Raw genomic sequence first — 23376 nt, forward strand, 5'->3', positions numbered from 1 at the left:
CTCCTCCATACCTAACACATTTGTGACCGGCTCTTTTAAGATGCTTTGTGAGTAACTTTTATCTTTACCAGGATCTTCTCTGTAATTGTAAGGGGAAACCCCCACTTTTCTCTTAGAATTTTGTCACTAGGAGCAACTCTTTGCACTAAGAACTTTCATGCATCAAATTCAAAGCTCCGATGCACACAGGACCACTGCTGTCTGCACCCTCTAACCCAGGGGTCACCGCACTCGGTCCTGGAGCGCCGGTGTCCTGCAGAGTTTAGTTCCAACTTGCCTCAACACACCTGCCTTGAAGTTTCAAGTATACGGAGCATGACCTTGATTAGCTGATTCAGGTGTGTTTAATTAGGGTTGGAGCTAAACTCTGCAGGACACCGGCCCTCCAAGAACAAGTTTGGTGACCCCTGCTCTAACCTAAGCTTGCTCCTTCAGATTTTGTCAGTCTGTTGTCAGTCTGTGAGCGACTCCTCATTGAACCATAAGAGGTCATTTTCAAACATCTTCACAAGCTTTTTCTGACACCCAGGTAGACATTACTAAGCCACTAAGCCCCGGATACTCATAAGTCAAGTCACTAGACTTTATTTATCTGATCAAGCAACCAGGGGCTTGTGCCATGAAGGTGACTTAACAAAAACCCAACCAATCCGAATCAGCTTTGTTGGTACCATGACGCTGATCATCAACTTTCTATGTCAACTCAGGTTTTTATCCTGAGTTTATGGAGCGGAAGCACATGAAAGTGTGACATCAGTAGTGAACAGCCAATCACATGCCTTGAAACTGTGATTCACTTCTCACAAGAGAGTCAAAATGTGATTCACTGATTAAAAGTTCAAAAAATAAGAAGAATTTAAAACATTTACACAGCAAGATAAAAAAAGAGTTATATAATAATTCTATAAATCATATAAAAATAATTCTAATGAATACATACTGTAAATACATTCATAGACCTAATGTTTAAAGCCAATGTAGCTTTATATTTATATGGCCAAGCACTACACAATATACACAAATTCACATAGTTTCATAAAAATAGAGCCATTAGTCATTTTTAATGTAATGTATTTATTTGAAAAAAAAATTATTCCAGAAAAATACATGCAAATGACACTGAATTTGCATTTCTTATCCTTCTCAGTATCAAATCCTTCATTTGTGTTAAAGCCCTGATTATATTTAAACAAAAAACATATATACATCTTTACTTTGAATATAAGCAAAACGGGCCACAAGTGCTCATTTTTCACATTATTTCAGAACTCAAGAGTTCAGTATCTTCTGGACAACATCTATGGAGGCTTTAATGAAAATAGCGTTGTCTCTGATATAGTTCCTTTTCCTCATCTCCTCATGGGAGAGGAACTTTGGGTAGCCGAAGCCCAGCATGTTCTCATCCAGACAACCCGCACGAACATTTCCCAGAGCTCCAGGCCGTGGCCTCTGGAAGTTCTTCCAGGTGGGATCTGGGTTGAAGGTCTCTGTAATGTGCTGAGGTTCAGTGATCGCCGGGTCGCTCTGATCCAAGAGCGAGAAGGAGACGCGGTAAGGGAAAGGCCACTCCAGCAGCCCATCGTACTCTCCTGGCAGAACGCGAATGTAGATTGACAGGTATGAGCCCTCGCCACTACCGTTGCCATTGGGAAAGGCAGACACTTGTAGACGGTACCCATAGTTATGGGAATAGAAGGCGGGACTAAACAACTCCAAATTCCTTGAAGTCCTGCTCTTTGCTTGCTGTAGCCGTTGATTGAAGTCTTTGAACTTCCAGAGCAGCGTGCCATCTCGACTTCCAGAGAGTTCCTCCACTGCTCGGCGGAGTTCCCTGAGCTCCAGCCTCTGGCGATTCACCAGACCACCAAGAAGAGAGAGGTGGGTGTTCGTGTCCTCCTCAAGGTGCTGTTCCACTGCAGTCTTAGGACACTATGAGTGGAACAGATAGAGAGATGTCATGACAGAAGAGGTCATGATGCATGATACACTATGATATTCATGTCCTACTTTAAAAAAATCTTGGGATTCTCTTGGGATTCTTCTCAAGGCAACACATAAAAAAATCTTGGGATTTTTTTGGTTACATTTTGTCTCTATAGAATGCAACGGCGCTCGCTTAATTTATTTAGTGGCCTTGGTTCCAGAAACAATTGTTCAGTCATTTTTCCCACAGGGATATTTTAAAAAGGCTTTGTTAACAAGCCATGAACCAAACCAACCATATATGAGATGATTCACAATACTTTTTACATTTAAAAATCAGACAAAAGATAAAGGTACAAACTGTGTACTTGATGGCTTAAATGAGAGAAAGAACTGCAAGAATACAAGATATGCGAATAACATTGAAATTAAAAACAATTTCCCTATGGAGAAAATGAATGTGATTTTTACTTCTGGAACCCAGCTGTTGCAGGTCTCTTTATTTTGTTGTTAAAATGTAATAATTGGCAGGCCGTACCAAACATGGCCACTAGGTGCCACTACCAGAAATCATGACATAAGCTTACAATGTGACAGAATATCAGTGTAATATGTTATCTGTTTATAGTTAATAATAAAAAAAATTTATTTGAAAACTATTTACAAAATTGTTATTGATATATATATATATATATATATATATATATATATATATATATAATTTTATAGTTGTTTATAGTGTTTTATTTTGGTTGAACTATATATTGTCACCATCCACAATGCTCATTCCTGCATTTTTGTACTGTGATATATTGTGACACAATATATTGTTACACCACTACAAAATAGTATTGAATTTAAATTTATCGGTTATCGGCGGTAGATCATACCCTATGTTTGCAGCCAGCCTCCTTAAACGGGCAAAGCATCATCGCAGTGCTGCATCCTTCCTTTACATGTGCCATTAAAGTCTCTCGAGTGATTCCTGGTGTGCCGCATCTGTTAGAGCACTGCATAGGGAAGCATGGGCACTGCTGCTGATGATTCTGTGAACATAAAACACCTATGAATACACTCCCTTTACCATAAAATGAATAAATAAATAAATGTAGGATGGCAGCATATAGTCCACTGACCTGAATAGTGTCATAGAGGAACTCTTTTTTGCAGTATCTGCAGGGCAGTTTGCGTTTGGGACACTCGGACACAGAGTGCTGGTCCAAGAGTCTCCGCACCATACGAGCACCACATTTATTCTCACAGTACACACTCTCTTCTGGACAAACATCCTGGTGATTCTGAATGAGGACAGAGAGGGACATCAAATATTAAACATACTTGCATGTGTCAGAGCTGTGGTGCAGTATTGAAATAAGGTTAAATGTAATTTAACTACATTTAAATGCAGAAATTGACAGAAGCCTGATTTTTAAAAATGGTTCATGTTAATATTAATATATTACCATTACTAAATGACAAATATTACTAAACTTAAATGATTTATTTGTATGATAAAGCCTCAGAAGAGGGACCTGTGATAATAACAAAACAACAACGAAGAACTGCATGTGTCCGACCTCATATGCCTCCCCAGTGAACTTGTCACCGCAGTGGTCACAGTGTAGTTTTCTCTTCGTGCAGTCATGCTGCAGGTGCTCCGGCAGTTCACGTCGCAGCAGCTTCACGGAGCAGCGGTTTGGACACGACACCACGTTAAACTCACACACGGACAAATGGGCCTGGAGGAGCAGCGAGAAACCCAGTGTAGGGTGTTTCATGTTTTTGAAAGAAGATGTTCACCAAGGCTGCATTAACTTGATCTGGGGCCGTATGTGTAAAGCCGTTCAAATTTTAGTTTTAAGTGTGTCAAAATTCTAAGAATTCCCAGACTTAAGAATAAGAGTGATTCATAAGTGTTAAGACTAGGTCTCAGCTCCTAAATTATTTAAGAGAGCTGGAGAGGTCTCCTAACCTAGTTAGGAGTAACAAGATGGCAGCAAAGAGGAGGAGACACACACTTTCCAATGAAGATACGGTGTATTGGAGTTACAGTATATGACGATATGGAGTTGATAAAATGATACAAACTTGATTGTTATGATAGTCAATTTTTTTTGTAACTGACAAAGTAAGAAATTTTATAACTTCTTCCACTCTACAAATCACCATAATTACATTTTTTTGGCTGGACAATTGGAAAAATGCAGCAATGTACCAGTGATGACACAGTGAGCAGGGTCTTATATATTGTGGCACTAACCCCACCAATCACAACAATGACCAAAAGTGATGTTTGGAGGGGGTTTTTATGACCCTACATTTCACTTAAACCATCAAAATATGAAAAAATATGAAGAAAGAAAAAAACACTGACCAGTGTTGCCAACTGCTTTCAATTGAAAGCAGCTAAAACAGTCGCTAAATGTTGCTAGATTACGTCATAATGGCGAATTCACTGATCTATATAAATATAAATTAGTGGAATCTAGATATGGTTTGTCCAAGAAATAGATTTTTTTTGGTTGGCTTTTGAAAAATGTCTCACTAAATGTAGTGACAAAATCACTAAATTGGCAACATTGACAATGGCTACAACATAATCAGTTATTAATATTGCCTTGGTCATCTCTTGTTTTTGCATGTGTTCATAATTTCTTTGTATGACAGCATGGAAAATTATAACCATACAAATTTTTTTTTAAGGGTGAAGATGTCAAATTTCCTATGCCGGACATCACTTTTGTCCACAACTATATGGTCCACAACTGACCATCAAACCATGCTGAAAAAAAACAAGCCAAGATTGTGGGCTTTCCTAGAGTTGTTGGAGCCATTGATGAAACTCATGTACAGATCATTGCTCCAACTGTAAACGAGGAGACATACCAATAGAAAACAATGTCAAGGCAACAGTAATAATTTGTGATAATTTTACACAGTGCAAAGCATTTAAATTATTATTATTTTTTTAATATTCCAATGTCTTAATTAAATTATTTTATTACAGTTACATTAAATGATTGGTGTTGTGCTGCTGTGACTTCACATGAGCAGGCTCACTATTGGCTGTTTAAATGGTCGAGGGCGGCCATTTTGAGTTGACATCATTGTAGTCCTTAGTTCACAACACTTATGTGTCACCTCAGTCAACACTTAAGAATCAGTCATAGACTTTACTGAAAGTTGCTTTTAGCTTCTTTATAATAGTCTCCTACTCTTAGAAAAGTCCTACTTTTTACTAAGAATTTTTTGACACTTAAGTCAAAGCTTAAGTCTGTTCTTAGGAGCATTTCTGCCCTGGGCCCGTATTCACAAAACATCTAAAGGTTAAAAGTAGCTCATAGCTCACCGATCTAGGAGAAAATCTTAAAAATAATGAGCGTGTCAGTCCTAAATTTAGGACTCCTTAATTTTTGCTCTAAGACTATTTCACAAAGCGTTTTAGCGCTAAAACTAGCTTCTAAATCTGTGAAACGAGTAGTGAAGAGGATTCCTAACCAAGCCACAAACTATCCTAAAATGGCTGTTGCCTGCAATCTGCCTCGGAACGTAAACATTTTAGAAACATTTGACGATAATGAGTTTTAAAAAGGTAACCCCGCCCCCTTACTCTGAGCTAAGACTTCTCTCTATTCCTTAGTAAAAGTTTGTCTCAGCAGCTTTGTGAATAGGTTTTAAGAGAAAACTCTTAGCTAAAAACTTTTACTGCTCTTTAGGAGAATTCTTAGTGGTAAGATAAAATGTTTTGTGAATACGGGCCCAGAAATACAGTGAAAACAATAATTAAAATGTTCCTGTGATGGCAAAGCTGAATTTTCAGCAGCCATTACTCCAACCACATGTCATATGATTCTTCAGAAAACATTCTAATATGCAGATTTGGTGTTTGGTGTGTGTTGAAAACAGCTTCTTTTTTTTTCAAGATTCTTTAGTGAATAGAGAGTTCAAAAGCAGCATATAAATAAACCAGAAATATTTTGCAACATTTTGAATAACTTTACTGTCACTTTTGATGAATTTAATGTGTCCTTGCTGAATAAAAGAAACTATTTCTTTAAAAAAAAAAATCATACTAATCTCAAACATTTTAACAGTAGTGTATATTGTTGGTATATATATTGTTATACATTTGAAATGATATAGTAACATACAATAGCCTCCTAACATATGGACAGCATCTAAAATGCAAACACTTTTAAGAGACTTCAGGAGCCATAAACAAATGTATTCAATCCTACAAAGATGTATGAAGAAACATGTACAAATATGACTGAGATTTGTGTTTGTTCACCTGTAGGAGCTTGTTCGGTGCGATCCAGCGGCAGCCCTCCTCGCTGTGGATGCAGCGGATGGGCAGGGAAAGAATCTGCTTTTCCAGCTCCACATCTGGAAAAATCTGCAGTCAGAATGACACATTTATTAGATTTATTAGAGTAGAATATATGAGAACATTTAAGAGCATGGAAGTTGAGCAATAAATAAAACATGAGCAAGATTGCTGTTGTTCAGCACAGCGGTGATTACTAGCAAAATTGGACATGAGATATTGCTTTTATACAATTCAATAAACAAGATATCAAAAATCAGAAACTTATATTTTAGACACAAAATTGTCAGTAAGGTCTATTTTTGCTCTGCTGAAGCAAATATTTCCAAATGAAGTCGTGCACAAGTGGCATTTCTGAATGAATTTGGGTCAACAAATCACTTGAATGAATGATTCAGTGCACTCTTATAATGAGATTATATTGAGATTTAGGCAGTATGGCGGTTAAACTTTACCTCATGTAAACACTCAAACTGATGTGATGACGCTCACATCGTAGTAACCATAATATGTGGTGTACACCAACACAACTCACTAACACAGGGTCATTCCTATGTTCCCAGGGTACTATGTTCCCCAGGTTTATATGGTACATAAGGAAGACATGAATATGTTCTAATCACTGAAAGATTATATCAGTGGTCTTTGATAACTAAACCAGCTGCACTGAACATCTACTTCTCTCTAACAACTTTCCAAAAGATTTTTTTACAGTCCTCCACAAAGTCTTCTCTTCTCAACACCAAGTTCAGTAAATCAATTAAGGGGTCTCTATCTGTGTTATTGAATTTATATGAAATATGACTTCTTCTTTTTTTTCTTGGGTTAGGTTAAGGTTAGGGAAAATGTGTCCTGACCTTTAAAGTTTACTTAATGTGTGTTAACAGAGCATTAAACTGGGGAACATATATGACCCTTTTCATGTGCACCTTATGTGCCATGTAAATCTGGAAAACATACTGTAGGACCCTGTGAATATAGGTATGCTTCCACTGCCACCAGTCTCTGCTTCTTATCTTCATTCAGAGACGGTGTGTAGAACATAATGGCAGCCTGGGCAACCACAGTTGCAGCAGCATTACTGTAACATTTTAATGTTTATCACAGCGCTGAAAATAACCATCCAATAATGCATAGTCCATATGTTTTGCTTCTGAATTAAGTAGATTAAAACCATTTGTCCTCATCATTTGTGTTGTGCATTGGGGTTTGTGAAGAATGGCGGGGACAATAACACATTTCTTAGCAATCAATCGTAAGAATGAAAATTGCATGTAAATGGGAGTGAAGAGGTTTGCTCGCGTCATCTTACTGCGATTAAGTCTTTACTCTGATAATTGGAAATAATTGCATTATTGGTGCACATGTAAGCATATGACTCACTCATGTTACTAGTGGCGTTACAATCAAACTATGTAAATTTCAGTGTTGTTGGACTGTGTATCAGCACTCTTGAAAATACTGCTTAGCCAATCAAATTTAATATATTCAGGACTGGTCTGTGTAAGAATGAAAAATAAGTAAAATTTATCTGTTTAGTTTAAGGTTAAACATGCATTTTTTGGATGTTAATTGCAGTGATTCTCAGCCGCGGTCCTGGGGACCCAGTGCTATATGCACATTTTTTATATCTCTCTTATCTGACATACTGGCTACATCCAAAAGCTGAAAAGCTGCCTCTGCAGGCAGCATACAGAGGTAGGAAGTCAACAAGCCACGTCCGAATCCAATGATCACATCACATCCTGTTTGCTGAGATCCCTTCACTTGATTGATTTTTGAAGACAGCATAGCATGCATCATTCACTGCCTATGATTTCCCACTGTCCTGTGTGTTCAGTTCTATTACTATTACTATTATATTGAGCTAAAAAAATAAAAATAAAAATAAAAAGATGGAAGCTAAATGTTGCAGTTGGTGGTCAGTTTGTGTGTAAACCCTCTTTAAAAAACCAGCATGCTGGTTAGGTATGTTTTAAAGCATGGCTGCTGGTTTGAGCTGGTTTAAGCTTGTCATTAGCTGGTCAAGTGCTGGTTCTAAGCAACTGCATAGCTCCTGCTCAGGACCAGCTTAAACCAACTCAAACCAGCAGTCATGCTTCAAAACATACCTAACCAACATATACTGGGTTTTTTTCTAACAGGGAATGTATGTTTTTGACCAACCTTTCCCAATTTTGATGTCATTTCTAGTGAGAAATTAGTATTGTAGTAATGAAATATTCACTTAGTTATCACCAAAGCTCTATTCTGTTACAGATCACTAAACTATTATGCTGCATCAGTAATCTGTCCGAAATCAGTTTTGGGAGTTACTTTGGCAAACACTGCCTGCAAAATCATTGCTTGATAGGACAGCAATGCAACAAATCAGCTGCCTAAGATTTTTGGATGCTGGCACTAAGTTCAGTTAATGGACATCAGGAGAATGATCGTTCTTTGGATGAAATCAGAAGACATTTGAAACTGTAGTGTTGTGAGGGTGCACTTACTTTGGCATAATCCAGTGGCAGCTGGTCCTCTGGGCACTTGAACACACCTTCACTGTTCAAATTTAGCAGAGAAAAAAATTTGACAAAGTCAGATTCCTGAAAGTGAATGATTCACATACATTCTGAAAGCTATGTTGTATATTTTGGGAAAGAATCACCAAGGTAAATGTGTTGTTTAATATGTGTTCAAATTACAATGTCAACAAATAAAAGCTGGTTGTCTATTACTAGAGCATTTTTTAAGATGAAGAATTTACGTATTTTTGCTCTCCTACATATAACAGAAAGTGACACTTACACGTGAATGCGTTAGAATTTCATTTGCATTCGATTAATTTTTACATTATACAGTATGTAGTGGGTTGAAAAGCAGTTCACAACTGCCACGATTGATGCCTCCATGTCATAAAGCCTAAATGAATCACAGCCGAACTGATTTGACAGGAACTTCAGAATCACCTCCCACACCACAAATTGACGAAGGGCCTTTAGGAGAATATGAGTGAATCATCCATCTGGCACCGTGACGTCCCCCAGCATACATAATATAGAGAAGCAGTGCAACCAACACATCACATATTAATAGAGCTCTGATCTTTCCATTACGTGCGACACAGAAGCACATTGTCATTTCAAAATCCTATGGGGAATTTTCCCAAAAGTCCCAGGGAGCTTAATAAGAAGATGGGAAATGTGATTGCTGCATTTTTGATACAGATCAGAAATTTCATGCACGTGCCATCTCGAGCTTTTCAACCAAGTGGACTTTGGATGCATTTTTCTTAATAAAAATGTTTAAAAAAACAACAACTTTTATTCTTTTTTTTTTAGATTAATAGTTTTATTTTTTATTTTTTCTCCAGCTGGTTGCGTCTTATCTTGTCTAGATCAATGAATTACTCAGAACCGCAAATGACGCCCCTGAAAAAGTAGCACACCATGCCCTTCAGGCAGATACATGCTATATCATGTTAAAAATGCTGCTATATAAAATCATAAATCCTGTGTGAACTATTGTATGTTTCTAACAATATTACTTTAAGGAGATCATTTGTACTGTATCATTCTTGCTCTGTATACTTGCTAATGGTTACATTTTAAATGACTGCATGCATTGCCATACAGCAATCCAATCCACAGATTTACATGTGAATTAGTAATTCATTTAAATTGATAGTCTAATTGAAAAGCATGTGTTTGTCTGATAGAATGTAAATGGACAAGACTGTCAATCCTTATGATAACGTCCAGATGATAACACAGGACAATGAATGTAATTGTTTCACTCATTACACCTGTGAGCAACACAACTCTGTGTTATGACTATGAGACTGAGAAGACAAGGCATGGAATGCTAAGAATGGGTCATAACCCAAAACTCTGCAGTTGAGCAATACTACCAAATAAACTGACTCACTGCATACTTTCTTTTCACATTAATTCCTTTAGGCTGTTACACTTCTAAAAAAAATTCATAAGAATTCTGTAGTATTTTGATTATGTTACTACTTTTTTTAATTGTAAAAAAAAAAAAAAAAACCTGTTATTTTATGTAAAACCTATAAATACAGAAAGCACTACTCTAGCCTGAGGCATTTTGTGACACTCTGACATCTTGCTTGGCCTGTTTGACGTTTGTTTATTACTACTGTGTCATAAAAGCAATTATTTTTAAGTGATACTTTCCACATAGAGGATGACCAAAGCTATTAAATTATTTTAAAAAAAATTAATTAAAAATGCAAATGATGAATACACCTCTTCTATGATTAAAATATTTTCATTTTTGAACTAAAACAATTTATGTGATGTCTAAAGACTGAATTTCTAAAAATGAAACTCCAGTGTAAAACCAGAAATGTTACCTTTGTTAACCCTTATGTCCCCTTCACCCGTACCATGTTTAATACATGCATAATACATTTTTGTAATCCTTTTTGTTGTTGTTGTTGTTAGAAGGTTTGTTAGATTTTAGATGGAATAACCATGAGAACTTCATGATGTTCATGATTCAATAATATAGATATATCCTTTATACTAATGTTCAAATATCACTGAAAAAAATGAGTCATTGAATTTACTAAATTTTTTTAGGCTATTTGCACTAAGTGTAAATAGTCATAGATGCTAGAATAGGAAGATTTTCTGCTATTTATACTACTTATTGCAAATAGTGGCAATTATCTGCACCTCAGTATTGTAGTACATTATAAAACAGTATGTAATAATAACGTATTGAGTGTAAATTATCATTTTAATTCAAATTATTAAATGGAAGGTGCTACCCGCTACTCTATTTTCAACTTTTTTATTATTTCCTTCATTTTTATTGAAAATAAATGCCTTTCCGATGCGATATGAGATTCGAAAAGGGAGAAAAAAAGTTTGGCAAAAGGCGGGTTCGAACTTGTCGAACTCGGTCGATTGCATCAAAAAGCACGAGCCTTACCATCATCGCCACTGAAACCTTTGTTCAGTGTTGACTGTCCCAATCACACGATGGAGGGCTGAGTTAGTGTAAATAGCCTCTGCCAACAAGGCAGGCTATTTGCATTAAATAGACACTCCGATTTTCTTTTTAAGGTAAGCAGTTGCAATCAATTTATTTTAGCTACATTTAAATAAACAAATTTAGTTGACTAACTTTGAACACAATTTGTTTATTTAAATATATCTAAAATAATTTGATTGCAACCGCTTACCTTAAAAAAAAAAAATTGTAAATTCAATGAATATTTTTTTTTTCAGTGGGGTCATTAAGGTTTATTAATGTTTTTGTCTCTCAAATGTTTATAAATGTTAATGTCTCTTATGTTTATTTATTTTGTCAAAAATTAAGAACAGTAATATTGTGAAATATTATTTTCTATTAAATGTTCTATTCTAATACATTTTAAAACTTTCATGTGACAACAAAGCTGAATTTTCAGCGTCATTAGACTACTCCAGACCCATCAGAAATCATTCTAACATGCTGATTTGCTGCTCAAGAAACTTATTATCGATGCTGAGAGCAGTGCTGATTAATATTGATGTCCTTGCTGAATAAAAGTATTAATTTCTTTAAAAAGATTCTAAAAGATTAGAATTATACTTTTTTTTTTACTCACAATTGAGTTACATCCAACACTCAAGTATTAAATATGTAAGAAATACATTGTGTTGCTTTCTGTGGTTACACCTCTTGACATTTTCAAATATTCAAATTAATACGAAATAATTAGAATACATTTAGAACTTTGAACATGTGTTTTAATGTCTTTGCTTTCATAATTTGTCCCAGATACTATAATGATATATTATGTTTGTTTTTTTTAGAGAGAGAGGTCTCACGTTAAGAACTACGGTGTGCAAGTTAAAAAAAAATCACTTTGTATACATTTCCATTAAAATGCAAGCCGCCACAGCTTGACCTCGCTTTGATCATTCATAGGTTAAGAACCAGTTTTACCTGAGGTACTCCTGCAGGCAGGTGTCGCAGAATCTGTGTCCGCAGGTGGACACCTGCACGGGGTCCCGCATCGGCTTTTCACACAGAGTACAATAAAACGTCCTCCTCGGTCTCTCCAGAAACTTTAAATCTAACCCTGGCATAATACTTTGTAGCTATCAACTTCAGACTACAAACAGATAAACTGCTGGAACAAAACTTTACAAGCAATCTTAACGCAAAGACAAAGAACCCCTATTAGTAGGTTAATAGCTCGATTATCGATCCAACACTAAACACCAATCGATCTCTCTTGACATTTCCGTCTTCAGTAAGGTACAGCGCAGGGAAATGTTTACTCATTCCAACTGTACGTCTGCACTCAAGGCCGCCCACAGGAGCGAGAGGAGGAGCCACAGCCTCCCCGACACTTATAATATTCCATATGGGCAATTATTTTACGATCATCAAGATTTAAATCAGTTTTTATTAATATTTTGAATTCGTTTTTATTTTTACATTTTAATTTTGAGTAAAATGTAGATATTTTGTTTTGTTTTATTTGTTAGCCTATTGTTTTTCAATCAGTTTTAGTTATTTTAGTACAAGAAATTATTATTATGACTGTCTGTATAGTTTTTATTTGATTTATTTTTGATTTATAGGCTATATTTATTAGATATTTATTTTAAATAACAAACATGTTTTAACGCTGAATATTTAGTCAACGTTTAAGTTGAATTTAAGCAATGATGAATACAAGATATTTAGTGTCTCTTTCCTCCTCCCCCATCCACCTGTTTTACAGTGACAGCATAGCACCCTCTGTGTTAATGTTGAAATTTGATACCGCTACACCTCCCAATGGCTCAAAAGGTATGAAAAACGTGTCCGAGACGTATTCATTTACCACATTTGCTGTTGATTTGCTATAAACACCCTTATATTGGGTTATTTACATTACATCATAAGTACTGATTCTTGTCTTACAAGAGTGTGTAAATATAGACATTTTAGACAGTTTCATCGAAACAGGTTTCAAGCTGTGGAACCAGTTTTACTTCCTCGTTCCACAAAGGAATATTCAGGTTGACCTTAGCCTCCTAGTATCAGCAGTAAAAAGCGCAGAGCTTATTCAGCAGTTAAACTCCATGCTTCTTACTGTTTGGAGCATGTGAAAGATGTGTTAATGCTCAGCCATTGCGAGCATTCTGTGATGAGTAACTGAAAAGGGCTTTTGTTTGCTTTTAAAAATGATTCATTTTAGTTAATGTGTCAGTGTGCCGAAGAAAAGCAGTGCATTTAATTGGTGTCAACCATGAGAAGGAGTACACGTGAGCTTTTGTGTATTTGTGTAGGAGGACAACAAAGAGCCAGATAAAGAAAAGAATAATAAAACTCAAAGAGAAGCAATAACAAACATGACAAACATTCTTCCACCTGCTACACAGTCAGTGAGATGCCAGAAGCTACACACTTAAAACAGAAAAACCACATGCAGCTGTGTAAAAACAAGTTTATTGTTGCATTAAAAATGATTTCTGTATGTCATAAAAGTCTTTCTATATCTATGGAAGTATTATAAGACACATACAGTATGTTAGGACTAATGGAAATGCATAGATCCTTCAGATAGAGAGCATACAAATTTCTGCATAGACTGAAATGTTGTCATGTGTATTGTAGGAATATTTGCAGAAATATTACATAGTGTAGTTGGTCTGCTTTTTTCAATGAATAGTTGACCGTAATTTTGGCACTCACCCTGTTGTATAGCAGAACCCATTCACTTGCATTGTATGAAAAAAGAGCAGCATAACTACCTTTCAAAATTTCTTCATCTTGTCTCATAGAAAAAGGAAATACAAACGGGTTTGAGAAATCATGAAGGTAAGTATACGATGACGGAATTTTCATTTTTGAGTAAACAATTTATTTAAATATAAAATAACTACATATTCTGTATTTCCAACAATATTTTCTTCACATGAAACAATTCTTCATAAATCTGACTGAACCATATAACTGCAGCATAAAAACTTATGCTAACGGTTCACAAAACTCACATTTGGGGCCAGTTTTACTAAACAAATTAACGCTAGAGCGCAATTCCAAAACAGCGCCGATGGGAGGAAAGATTTCTGCAGCACAAATTGGCTAGTCGCGAATAAAGGATAAAGAAATAAAGAAGCCACAGTACATCAAAAAGAACCGGAGGCCAAAAATGAAGGTTTGCTAGAAGTTTTGATGGACCAAGTCGTCCAAGTAAAAATTCCAAGTCGTCTTTTATTTTCTGAAGCATATTAAAATAACATGGCTTGGCAAACGGTATGTTCGGATAATGTTTTCTTCTGGCATTCAAAATAAATTAATACGTTTGGAAAAAATACTCTCCTCCTAGCAACAATAATTGCAGCCATTTCAAGTGCAAAGTAGTTTAAGACATGCTTTTTTTGGGCGTTAAATAATGGCGCAAATACCAGTAATTTGACGAGCGCAAACGTTAGTAAAACGCGTTGTGTGATTCATTTGAATACTCTCCTCCCATAAATTTTGCGTCTGAAAGGGAAACTCCTACAAATTCATATTCAATAAGGTCAGGCGCAAAAATAACTGTGCCCACGCCTTTTCATCGCTAACTCTTCACTGCGCGTCTTTAGTAAAACCTGACAGTATAATTTTAATGCCAAAAGACGGTTTGCGCTGGTGCAAGCTGTTAGTAAAACTGGCCCTTGGACTCTGTTTGAAATGTGCATTTCTTCAAAATGCTAGACTTCTTCAAAATAGCAAATATTATAAGTTATGTGTTTTTCTATTGCATAAGAAACAAAATCATTCTATTCTGAGAGACCTTCATTTCCTTAATTAAAAAAACATCCCAGACACGATGGACAGGATGGCAAGGGTCTTTGAGCTTAATTAAAAGAGTGTATTCTAAAATAGACACTGATTAAAGTGCTCCAGATATCACAATAATTAGTATTAAAATTGTATGTTGGTTTAAATGACAAAAATGCAGCATTGTCATAATGATGAATTAATTGTCATAATGAAATTAATCACGACCATGATAATAAAATTAAGGCAAATGAGGGAAGCAGCACTTCAGTAGGAGTTAGCCAACCTTCTGTCCAAGGTCTTGTGTGGCTGTGTGTTCAGGGTGGAGGTAAGATTTCTTCATATTATTCACATTCTTAGTCAGTAAAGTATCTCTGTAAAAAAAAAAAATAAATAAATAAAAAATAGTAATTGTGATTTAGAAATTTGTTTAAAAAATGATTTTGTCATACGAAAAGCTCATATGCTTTTTATATCTGACTGGATGAGCCATGCACACTTTTCTGATATTGTATTTCATTTGATTTGTGTTGCAAATTATTTTTAATATTTCATTATTAAAAAAGTTGTAATATCATAAAATGTTTATATGTATAATACAAAATAACAATATCAAATATAAAAATATTTTAAATCGTGTTTATACAGTATATTTATATATCATTTATACATGTTTATATAATAAACTATACTACTTGGAGGAAGATTTTACTATTTTGACTATTAATATTAATACAGTTTATTAACTGAACATTGGTATTTTCAATCATACTATAACTTCTATTTTTATAAAAAATTAATATTATCAATATATTTGATATGTATAATAATATAATATTTTAACAACATTTACATATAATATTATTCATAAATCATGTTTATTATATAATAATATACAATAACCATCTAGTAGTTTTTGATTTAGATTTTAATTTTTATTATTATTAATAATAATGTATTTAATTTGTATACATTTTTAACAGTATCAATATGTTTTATATGTATAATAATATAATTTATATTAAATATAAATATTATATTAATATCTATATTACATTTTAAAATATTACAAAACGTGTATGTGTAAATTATATATTCTATATTCTATAATATTCTATAAACGTCTGTATTTAACACAAAACAAATGCATGAAATACTCAATAATTTCATACGGTTAAAATGAAAATCTCTGATGTATGATAGTTTCAAAAATCTTATTTCACATGGGCATAATAATCTGTTACCTGTAAAATCACTGCAACAAAGACAGCCATCAGAGCCACCAGCGCCATGCGGCCCAGGCTGCCGAAGTCGACATGTTTGAGGATGAAGAAGCGTGCCCAGCCCAGCTTATCTGCTGTATGTGGTGGGTAACGCATCTTATTCACCCCCTCCATCTTCAACTGTTTGATTAGACAGCCACGCAAGTGGCTCAAGTTATCAAAGCCGTACTTGCCATGATATTGGCCCATCCCACTGTGACCTGCAGGGGGAACCGAAGAGCTGAGTTACAGTACAGTCCACACAACACAGAAAGACATGTATGCTTCTGCTGCTTCTCTCATTGACATCTTTGACTGGTCAAAATTACTGTTGTATTTATGTATAAGAAAAAGTTTTCCTTAAAAGAACTCACCAACTCCACCAAAAGGCAAAGAGCTTACTGAGAAGTGCATCAAACAGTCATTGGCCACCACTCCACCACTAGAGGTCTCCGCAATCATACGCTTGATCAACTATAATGAAAGGACAATTTTGTACAATTGTCTTAAGTAAAACTTTATCTTTCTATATATTATGAACAAATAATCAGTTTAAACCTTGTTGTCTGAAGTGAAGATGTACAAGGCAAGGGGTTTCTCTCTCTGGTTGATGAATTTGATGGCTTCATCTGCACCGCTAACTGTCAGGATGGGCAACAGAGGGCCGAAGATCTCCTCCTGCATCACCTTGGCATCCGGCTTCACGTCCCTTAAAACTGTTGGACCTGTCAGGAAATACATTTTGAATACAACAGAGAATTACAAATAAATCGGTTTCATTAGCTTCTAAACTGGTGCTTGTAATGACTCGTAGCATTAGCAATGCAGCTAGTTTTAGTAATTTATACCAATGTAGCACTCCGACTCGTCGTTTTCACCGCCCACAGCGATGGTGCTGCCCTCCAACAACGCCATCAGTCTCTTGAAGTGGCGCTGATTGATGATGCGTCCGTAATCCAGACATTTTTTGGGGTCTTCGGTATAGAACTCCTGATCATCACAAAAGAAAGTATGTATTAGCTCATTTGACATTTTATATTCATAGGTTGAAACCAGACCCAAACTGTCATTCACAATTAATATACGTACTTTAATATTCTTCTTGATCTCTTCAATCACTCTGTCTTGCATACTGGGGTCACACAGTATATAGTCCGGGGCAATGCAGGTCTGACCACAGTTTGAGTACTTCCCCCACGCAATACGCCTGTAAAGTCACAGAGAACATGTATTCAAAATCATTTTACAGCTTCACAAACGAAGGATTCGTTCTGAATCGACTGACCGGCAGGCAATGGCGAGGTCACAGTTGTTGTCGATGTAGCACGGGCTCTTTCCGCCCAGCTCCAGAGTGGTAGGGGTTAAGTGTTTAGCAGCAGCCTCCATGATGATTTTAGCCACTGTGCCGTTTCCAGTGTAGAAGATGTGATCAAACCGCTGCTTGAGCAACTCTTGGGTCTCTGTCACCCCACCGGTGACTACAGGATACAGCTCCTGAGATCAACCCAAACTATTAGTTCTTTTTATTTAAAGGGGTCATGAACTGAGAAATCAAATTTCCCTTAAACTTTAGACACGTAACAGGTCAATGTACTACAAAAACATGCATTTTCAAAAATTTCTTGCTGTTTCAAAAACAGCTTTTATTGAAACCAAGCTGCCAAAACGACTCGTTTTGGAATTTATCACACCATGACGTCATAGTGCACCGAAAGACCACCTCTGCAGAAGAAGACCAATGCCCACTTCTACATTATTACCTCTTTAGCCCCGCCCACTGATTGGCGCATGTAATAGGAGGAGAGGAAATACTAGAGAGATGCAAACACAGGATTACTCCATCAACAAAACCATTGAGATTTTTCGTTAATGCTTGGAGTACGTCAGAAATACAGCAGAACGGGACATCAGTTTACTGCTGGTTTTTTTTTTGTATCAATCCATGCCACATCCAGTGTAGACAGAATCACTGACTATAATGGGTTCTGTTGTCTTTAGTCACATTATGCTGCTTGCAATCGGTGTAACATTAGGAAAGCGCTCTAGATCGCCTCAGTGAAACACTGTTTGTTTGCTTTACTTTACTGTGGATTCATTTTTAAACAAGACAGTTTGACGCAGGCTTTTCAGAGAGACTGAAAGAAATATGATGCAGTGCTGAGTCTGACTAGATTGGATCTAAGTGTGAGTACATGTGTTTTTACCACTGTTGCATTGTCTGTTCCAGATCGTTTGATATATACTGAGTATTTATACCTTTTTAACCCAAATGACCCTTGTTGTTGTCACATCAGTATGTCACATCAGTATCCGTCTATTATTTTAATATGCAGTGGGCATTTATTTCTGAGTCTTGAATGTGCCCCGCCTTTAAAACAGAAAATATCCTATTACTTTTACATTATGATGTTTTTGATGTGAAAATCTTGCTAACATTATAAGTGGACCTCAGAGAATATTATAATTTTTTTTTTTAAATGCAGTTCCTTACCCATTTAATATATAAGCCATATTAGGGCTTTTCACACTTGAAATAGTTAACCCTGGGTCATTCTACACCTTCCGATAAATGGTTTAATAACCTTGGGTGATAACCCTGCTTCAAAATTACCACTGTAAAATGTACTTTACTTTGGGTTAAACATTGGGTTTAGAATGACAATAACCCAAGGTTAAGCACAGTGTGAAAAGCCCTTTTGTGTTCATTCAGAAAATTATGAATAAATGGAATCTTACTTTGTCCAGGTAAAGCGGTAAGAGATCCTCCATTACTTTAGAAGTGTGAGAACTGACTTCAGATGGCTTGATTACAGCTGCATTTCCTGCAAACACAGCATTCCTTGTTGTAATATGACAATATTTTTAAACTAAATATTTACAGTCATTCTTTATCACCAGTAAAACCCTAGCTCTTTAAAAATAGTGTATATGTATAGCTCAAATAAAATAAAAACTTTATCTCTGGTGCTGAATACTCTCATTTTATACACTTGCAAATATATGAGCAACATTTTTAATTAGTAAATGGTGACAGCATTCTTAAAGACAGAAGGATAAAAGCTCAAGCTATCTGTGCACAATGATAGTGAGTTTCAATTACTGCATATTTACTACATTTTTTTAAATACAGGATGTGCAAATAAAGTTAAATGAATAAATAAACAAACATGTATGTAATTTATATGCCTTCCTGAACTTTGAATCAGAATGAAATCTAAAATATCTCTAGCAATTCTTTTTGCAAGTGTACTTTGGTCTGTTAGCACAGGGCAGTGTCACATAAGTAGGACAAAGTACAGTGCAGTGTTATTTTAGTATCATTAAGTATAAATTATTCAAACCTGAAAATAAATAAAAGATTTTGACTTTAAAAAATTAAGGTGTGAATAATTAAGAAATGTTTCAAATTCTTAATTATCGTAAATGATTTTGCAGAAGTTTGTGGAGTTCATGCAGCTTGAGTGTTGCTATCATGAAAGAAAATGGTTGTTAAACTAATATAGACGGTTTCATCGGGCGCACGCGCCTGGACCGAAGTTAACTTCCGGTCTGTGTTTGTTTATCGGTCTTGTTAGTGCACGGCGCCGGTTACAAACACAGTTAAAGTTAAAGTGATGAGTAATGAAGTTGGGCTCAGGTTGTTGTGCTGTGGGATGTGTTTCGCATACATTTATTTATGTGTGGCGACCTGCCACGATATCAAAACGGACCGATTTTCCAAATGGCTTCGTTGAATAAACATGAGCACGTAATGCACGTTTAAAAATCAAAACGAGGCGCGGGTGTTTTTATATCACTGTATTTCTGAAGGACAACTGTCTTTAGAAAATGTTCGATGTCATTTTCATTTCATCTAGCAAGTTATATGCCTGATAAAGCAGCGTTTGTAAACTCAGCGCTGCATTGTGTAACGTAAAGCCCAACAGCCGTTTCCGGGGAAACCTCTAGTTCTCTGCTTTAAAGCGCCTCCTGCTGGCAGAGAATGAATTTGCATTTTTGATAAGTCCGTCCAAGTAGTTATCGCTGCATCTCAGTCCGTCTGATTTACGCAGCAAACATATGTTGCTTGTTATCAAAACATAATCTACTCTAGAGGGACTTAGCTGTTGTTACTGATTGTATTTGGATGTCTACCGGAAGTTAAGTTAGGGCCACAAAAGCGCGCATGCGCAGTAATGTTTGTTTATGTTGTTGCCGTTGAAACGTCTATATGAAAAGATGAACATAAAAATGAATATAAAAAGCATTAAATTAGAAAAATGCCATAGCAGTTGGTATCAGACTTTAAGACCACATAAGGCCCCTAGATATGCTTATAGGTTACATAAAGAATTCATAAGCTTTAGTCGTAATATTTTGCACATTTCATGTAAATTGTTTCAGATGGTCTTCAATAGACCTCTATACCTGCTGCTATAGCTCCTATGAGGGGCCCGACGGTGACTGCCCAAGGGTAGTTCCAGGCCCCAATGACCAGCGCTACTCCCAGAGGCTCAGGCTGGATGTAGACCTGGTCTGAGATGGTCATCATGCTCTTGCTCACGGGTCGAGGAGCTGCCCATTCTTTCAGATATTTCACAGCCAGGTTAATCTCACTTTCCAGACCCAGAGTCTCATACAAAGGAGTTCCACCCTCACTCTGTCACCAGATATATAAAACACAGATCAGTTACATAAGCAAACAATGTTTAGAAATGAACAATACACAAGCTGATGGGTCACCAACCCTTCCGAGATCCTTTTTGAGACCCTCTGCGATTTCACTCTGTCGTTCTCTGACAAAACGCAGCAGGTTTTTTAGCTGGGTAACGCGGTACTCCAGTGATTTGCTCCGGCCGGTGAGGAAGGCCTTCCTGGCACGATCCACTGCTTTCTGCTCTCGAGACATACTGTGAAAGGGGAAGTCATTCATTTCACTCCGGTTATACTTCTGTCACATTTAGGTAAACTTCACGCAACGATCTCATAAATGATAAGTGAGAGCCAAGTATAAGATCTATAATGGACTGACATCTGGGCCTTTCAAAAGTGGATGACAAAACAAACAAATATTTTCAATACTGCTTCACAATATCAGAAATCATATGACAGTTCATGACCTAAAACTTTGCATTACGAAATGGCTTTATCTGCACTTTAAAAATGTTTTCAACATCATGTTATAACCACATCTCTGTTTCTACTGATTCAACATAGAATTTCTGTCATTTATACTCAATTTCATGAGCTTTCAGAATGTCAGCTTTTTTATTATCATGAGCAATTAAATTCAAAGTGATTAGAAAAGTGCAATGATCTTATTGCAGCAGGTTGTAACTTCGACACCACTTTATTTACAAAAAACAATCTGTTTTTTAATTTTATTTTTAGCATAGAGGGCAACTTTTTTTCTACAGTGTAACAAAATAATGCAATAGTAAAAATAATTGTTTGTTTTTATTATTACGTTTAATAAGAAGAATATAATGTAATTATTATATTATTACTGTAGTAGTAAATACACTCATAGTATACTAATTACCAGTATCTAATAATAAATATCTAGTGACTAATTAAGTGATTATATAACTTCTAATAAAATAAAAATAGTAGTTAGGGAAAAGTGTGGTCACATGGCAGCCTTGATTTCAGTTTGGCAGTAGCCTAGTGCACATTAGGTTAAAAGTTATGCAACGCACACATAGCGGACTATGAGACTGTCATAGTCATACAGTTACAGACGTGCATGCAGAAACACAATGAAATTGTTTGTATTTGCCGTCCATACGGGTTATAGGGTCTCATCCCTCTCCTGAATACGATTATATTCGAGTCTCATAGCCTTGCGCAGTTGCCATTGCACGTTTATAACAGGCTGGAATCTCGGAAGAAATGGGATGAAACGGGTTCAGCTCTTCCTTTTATTACATTGTTGCACGACATCGCTGCTGTCAGAGGCTAATTGTAGGCAATCGATTAATACGCTTTCGAGAATATGACAACAAAAAGCCTTAGTTTCGTACATTACCTTTGGTTATTTCACAGTGCGTCCACGCCTTTCGCTGTATATGTGGTGAGGCGTTTAGATGAAGCGTCCAGATCAGACGGCGCAGTCAAGCTGAACGATCGTAAACATTAAACAATACTGTTCCGTTAACAGTTGATACGCAAGCGGAGGGGGCGGAGTCTCGTCAGTGGGCGTGGCCACAAGGCTTCAAAGCCAGCCCCGAGGCAGTGTATTTAGGTGCAATGAATACACTGACGGAGGATTACAGCAGGCTACGTTGCATTTGGGTTAATGCGTCAGATGTAATACTTTCAGAATCATACTTCTTTTAATGCTAAATTAGAGAGAGCATGTCATGTATTTTACTTCTTTTATAGTCTAAAGTGTGTTTAAAACATACTCCATGCGATTTATTCTTGGCGAACTGCAAATGATGGGAATGTTAATATTTAACCAAACAGAAAATGGCAAACAATAAGGCAACTTCTGTTACAAGTGTAACCATTAGGGTTAAATGTGTCAATCATAAATGTAAAAATAGTAGTTAGTAGTAATGTAATCCACTACATTACACATTTTAGTTAAAATAATCAGACTACTTTTACTTTTAATTACTTTTGACCTACCTCGTTTATCACATTGATTGAAATAGGATAAGCTTTTAGCATATTGATTTAAAAATACAAAGAGTTCCATTCATTCTTATTAACAACACGAAGTGCAATAAACATAACATTACCACTGCATGATAATTCCAATAAAATTTTAATCAGAGTTCATCAGTAGTTGATGCAATGTTGAAATGTTGAAAAAATACTCTAATTTAAAATTTAAATGATTTATGTAAATCCAGCAGTCAATTTCTGTGTGGCCTCTCAATTCTCTTGTGTAATTATAGCCACCTGATTAGTGACCGGTCTTAGCGTGAATGACCACAAAACTGGAAAACTTTTGAATGTCTGTAAGTGGTAGGCTATTTTAGAATGGTAAATTCAAAAGATTTATCAATAAATGATGAGAATCAATAAATTATGAATAAGTTATTGCTATTGTATAAAAAAAACCAAGTAGGCTAACCATGTAGTCAAAGTAACTGTAATCTGATTAGGAGTATTGTA

The 23376-nt window shown here is 35.9% G+C and overlaps 2 protein-coding genes across 2 annotated transcripts; both read right to left on the reverse strand.

Annotated features, from left to right (window-relative positions):
- Positions 1-1070: 1070 nt before the first annotated feature.
- On the reverse strand, positions 1071-13537 carry traf4b (tnf receptor-associated factor 4b). The gene is made up of 7 exons (XM_058757558.1): positions 12194-13537; positions 8743-8794; positions 6215-6319; positions 3501-3662; positions 3060-3221; positions 2814-2969; positions 1071-1929 (listed from the first exon to the last, which is right to left on the reverse strand). The coding sequence occupies exons 1-7, from the start codon at positions 12334-12336 to the stop codon at positions 1270-1272; spliced, it is 1440 nt and encodes a 479-aa protein (XP_058613541.1). The 5' UTR covers positions 12337-13537; the 3' UTR covers positions 1071-1269.
- A 137-nt stretch (positions 13538-13674) lies between these two features.
- Positions 13675-22423, reverse strand: aldh3a2b (aldehyde dehydrogenase 3 family, member A2b). Its single transcript, XM_058757557.1, has 11 exons — positions 22280-22423; positions 20999-21161; positions 20680-20911; positions 19009-19094; positions 17558-17766; positions 17362-17479; positions 17121-17262; positions 16831-16997; positions 16647-16746; positions 16255-16493; positions 13675-15384 (listed from the first exon to the last, which is right to left on the reverse strand). The coding sequence occupies exons 2-11, from the start codon at positions 21158-21160 to the stop codon at positions 15367-15369; spliced, it is 1473 nt and encodes a 490-aa protein (XP_058613540.1). The 5' UTR covers position 21161; positions 22280-22423; the 3' UTR covers positions 13675-15366.
- Positions 22424-23376: the final 953 nt, after the last annotated feature.

This window comes from Onychostoma macrolepis, chromosome 21 (assembly GCF_012432095.1).
Source record: "Onychostoma macrolepis isolate SWU-2019 chromosome 21, ASM1243209v1, whole genome shotgun sequence".
In the NCBI taxonomy this organism is placed as follows: domain Eukaryota; kingdom Metazoa; phylum Chordata; class Actinopteri; order Cypriniformes; family Cyprinidae; genus Onychostoma; species Onychostoma macrolepis.

Bases quoted from the DNA above. Each gene is read 5' to 3' on its own strand.
- traf4b (XM_058757558.1), bottom strand. From the start codon at position 12,336: ATGCCAGGGTTAGATTTAAAGTTTCTGGAGAGACCGAGGAGGACGTTT. The intron at 6,320-8,742 runs GTAAGTGCACCC...TTCTGACTGCAG, and splicing joins TGCCACTGGATTATGCCAAA to ATTTTTCCAGATGTGGAGCT. The intron at 3,663-6,214 runs GTGAACAAACAC...CTGCTCCTCCAG, and splicing joins CACCGAACAAGCTCCTACAG to GCCCATTTGTCCGTGTGTGA.
- aldh3a2b (XM_058757557.1), bottom strand. From the start codon at position 21,160: ATGTCTCGAGAGCAGAAAGCAGTGGATCGTGCCAGGAAGGCCTTCCTC. The intron at 19,095-20,679 runs GTATAGAGGTCT...CTGTGTTTGCAG, and splicing joins CATAGGAGCTATAGCAGCAG to GAAATGCAGCTGTAATCAAG. The intron at 16,998-17,120 runs GTATAAATTACT...ATTTCCTGACAG, and splicing joins CGAGTCGGAGTGCTACATTG to GTCCAACAGTTTTAAGGGAC.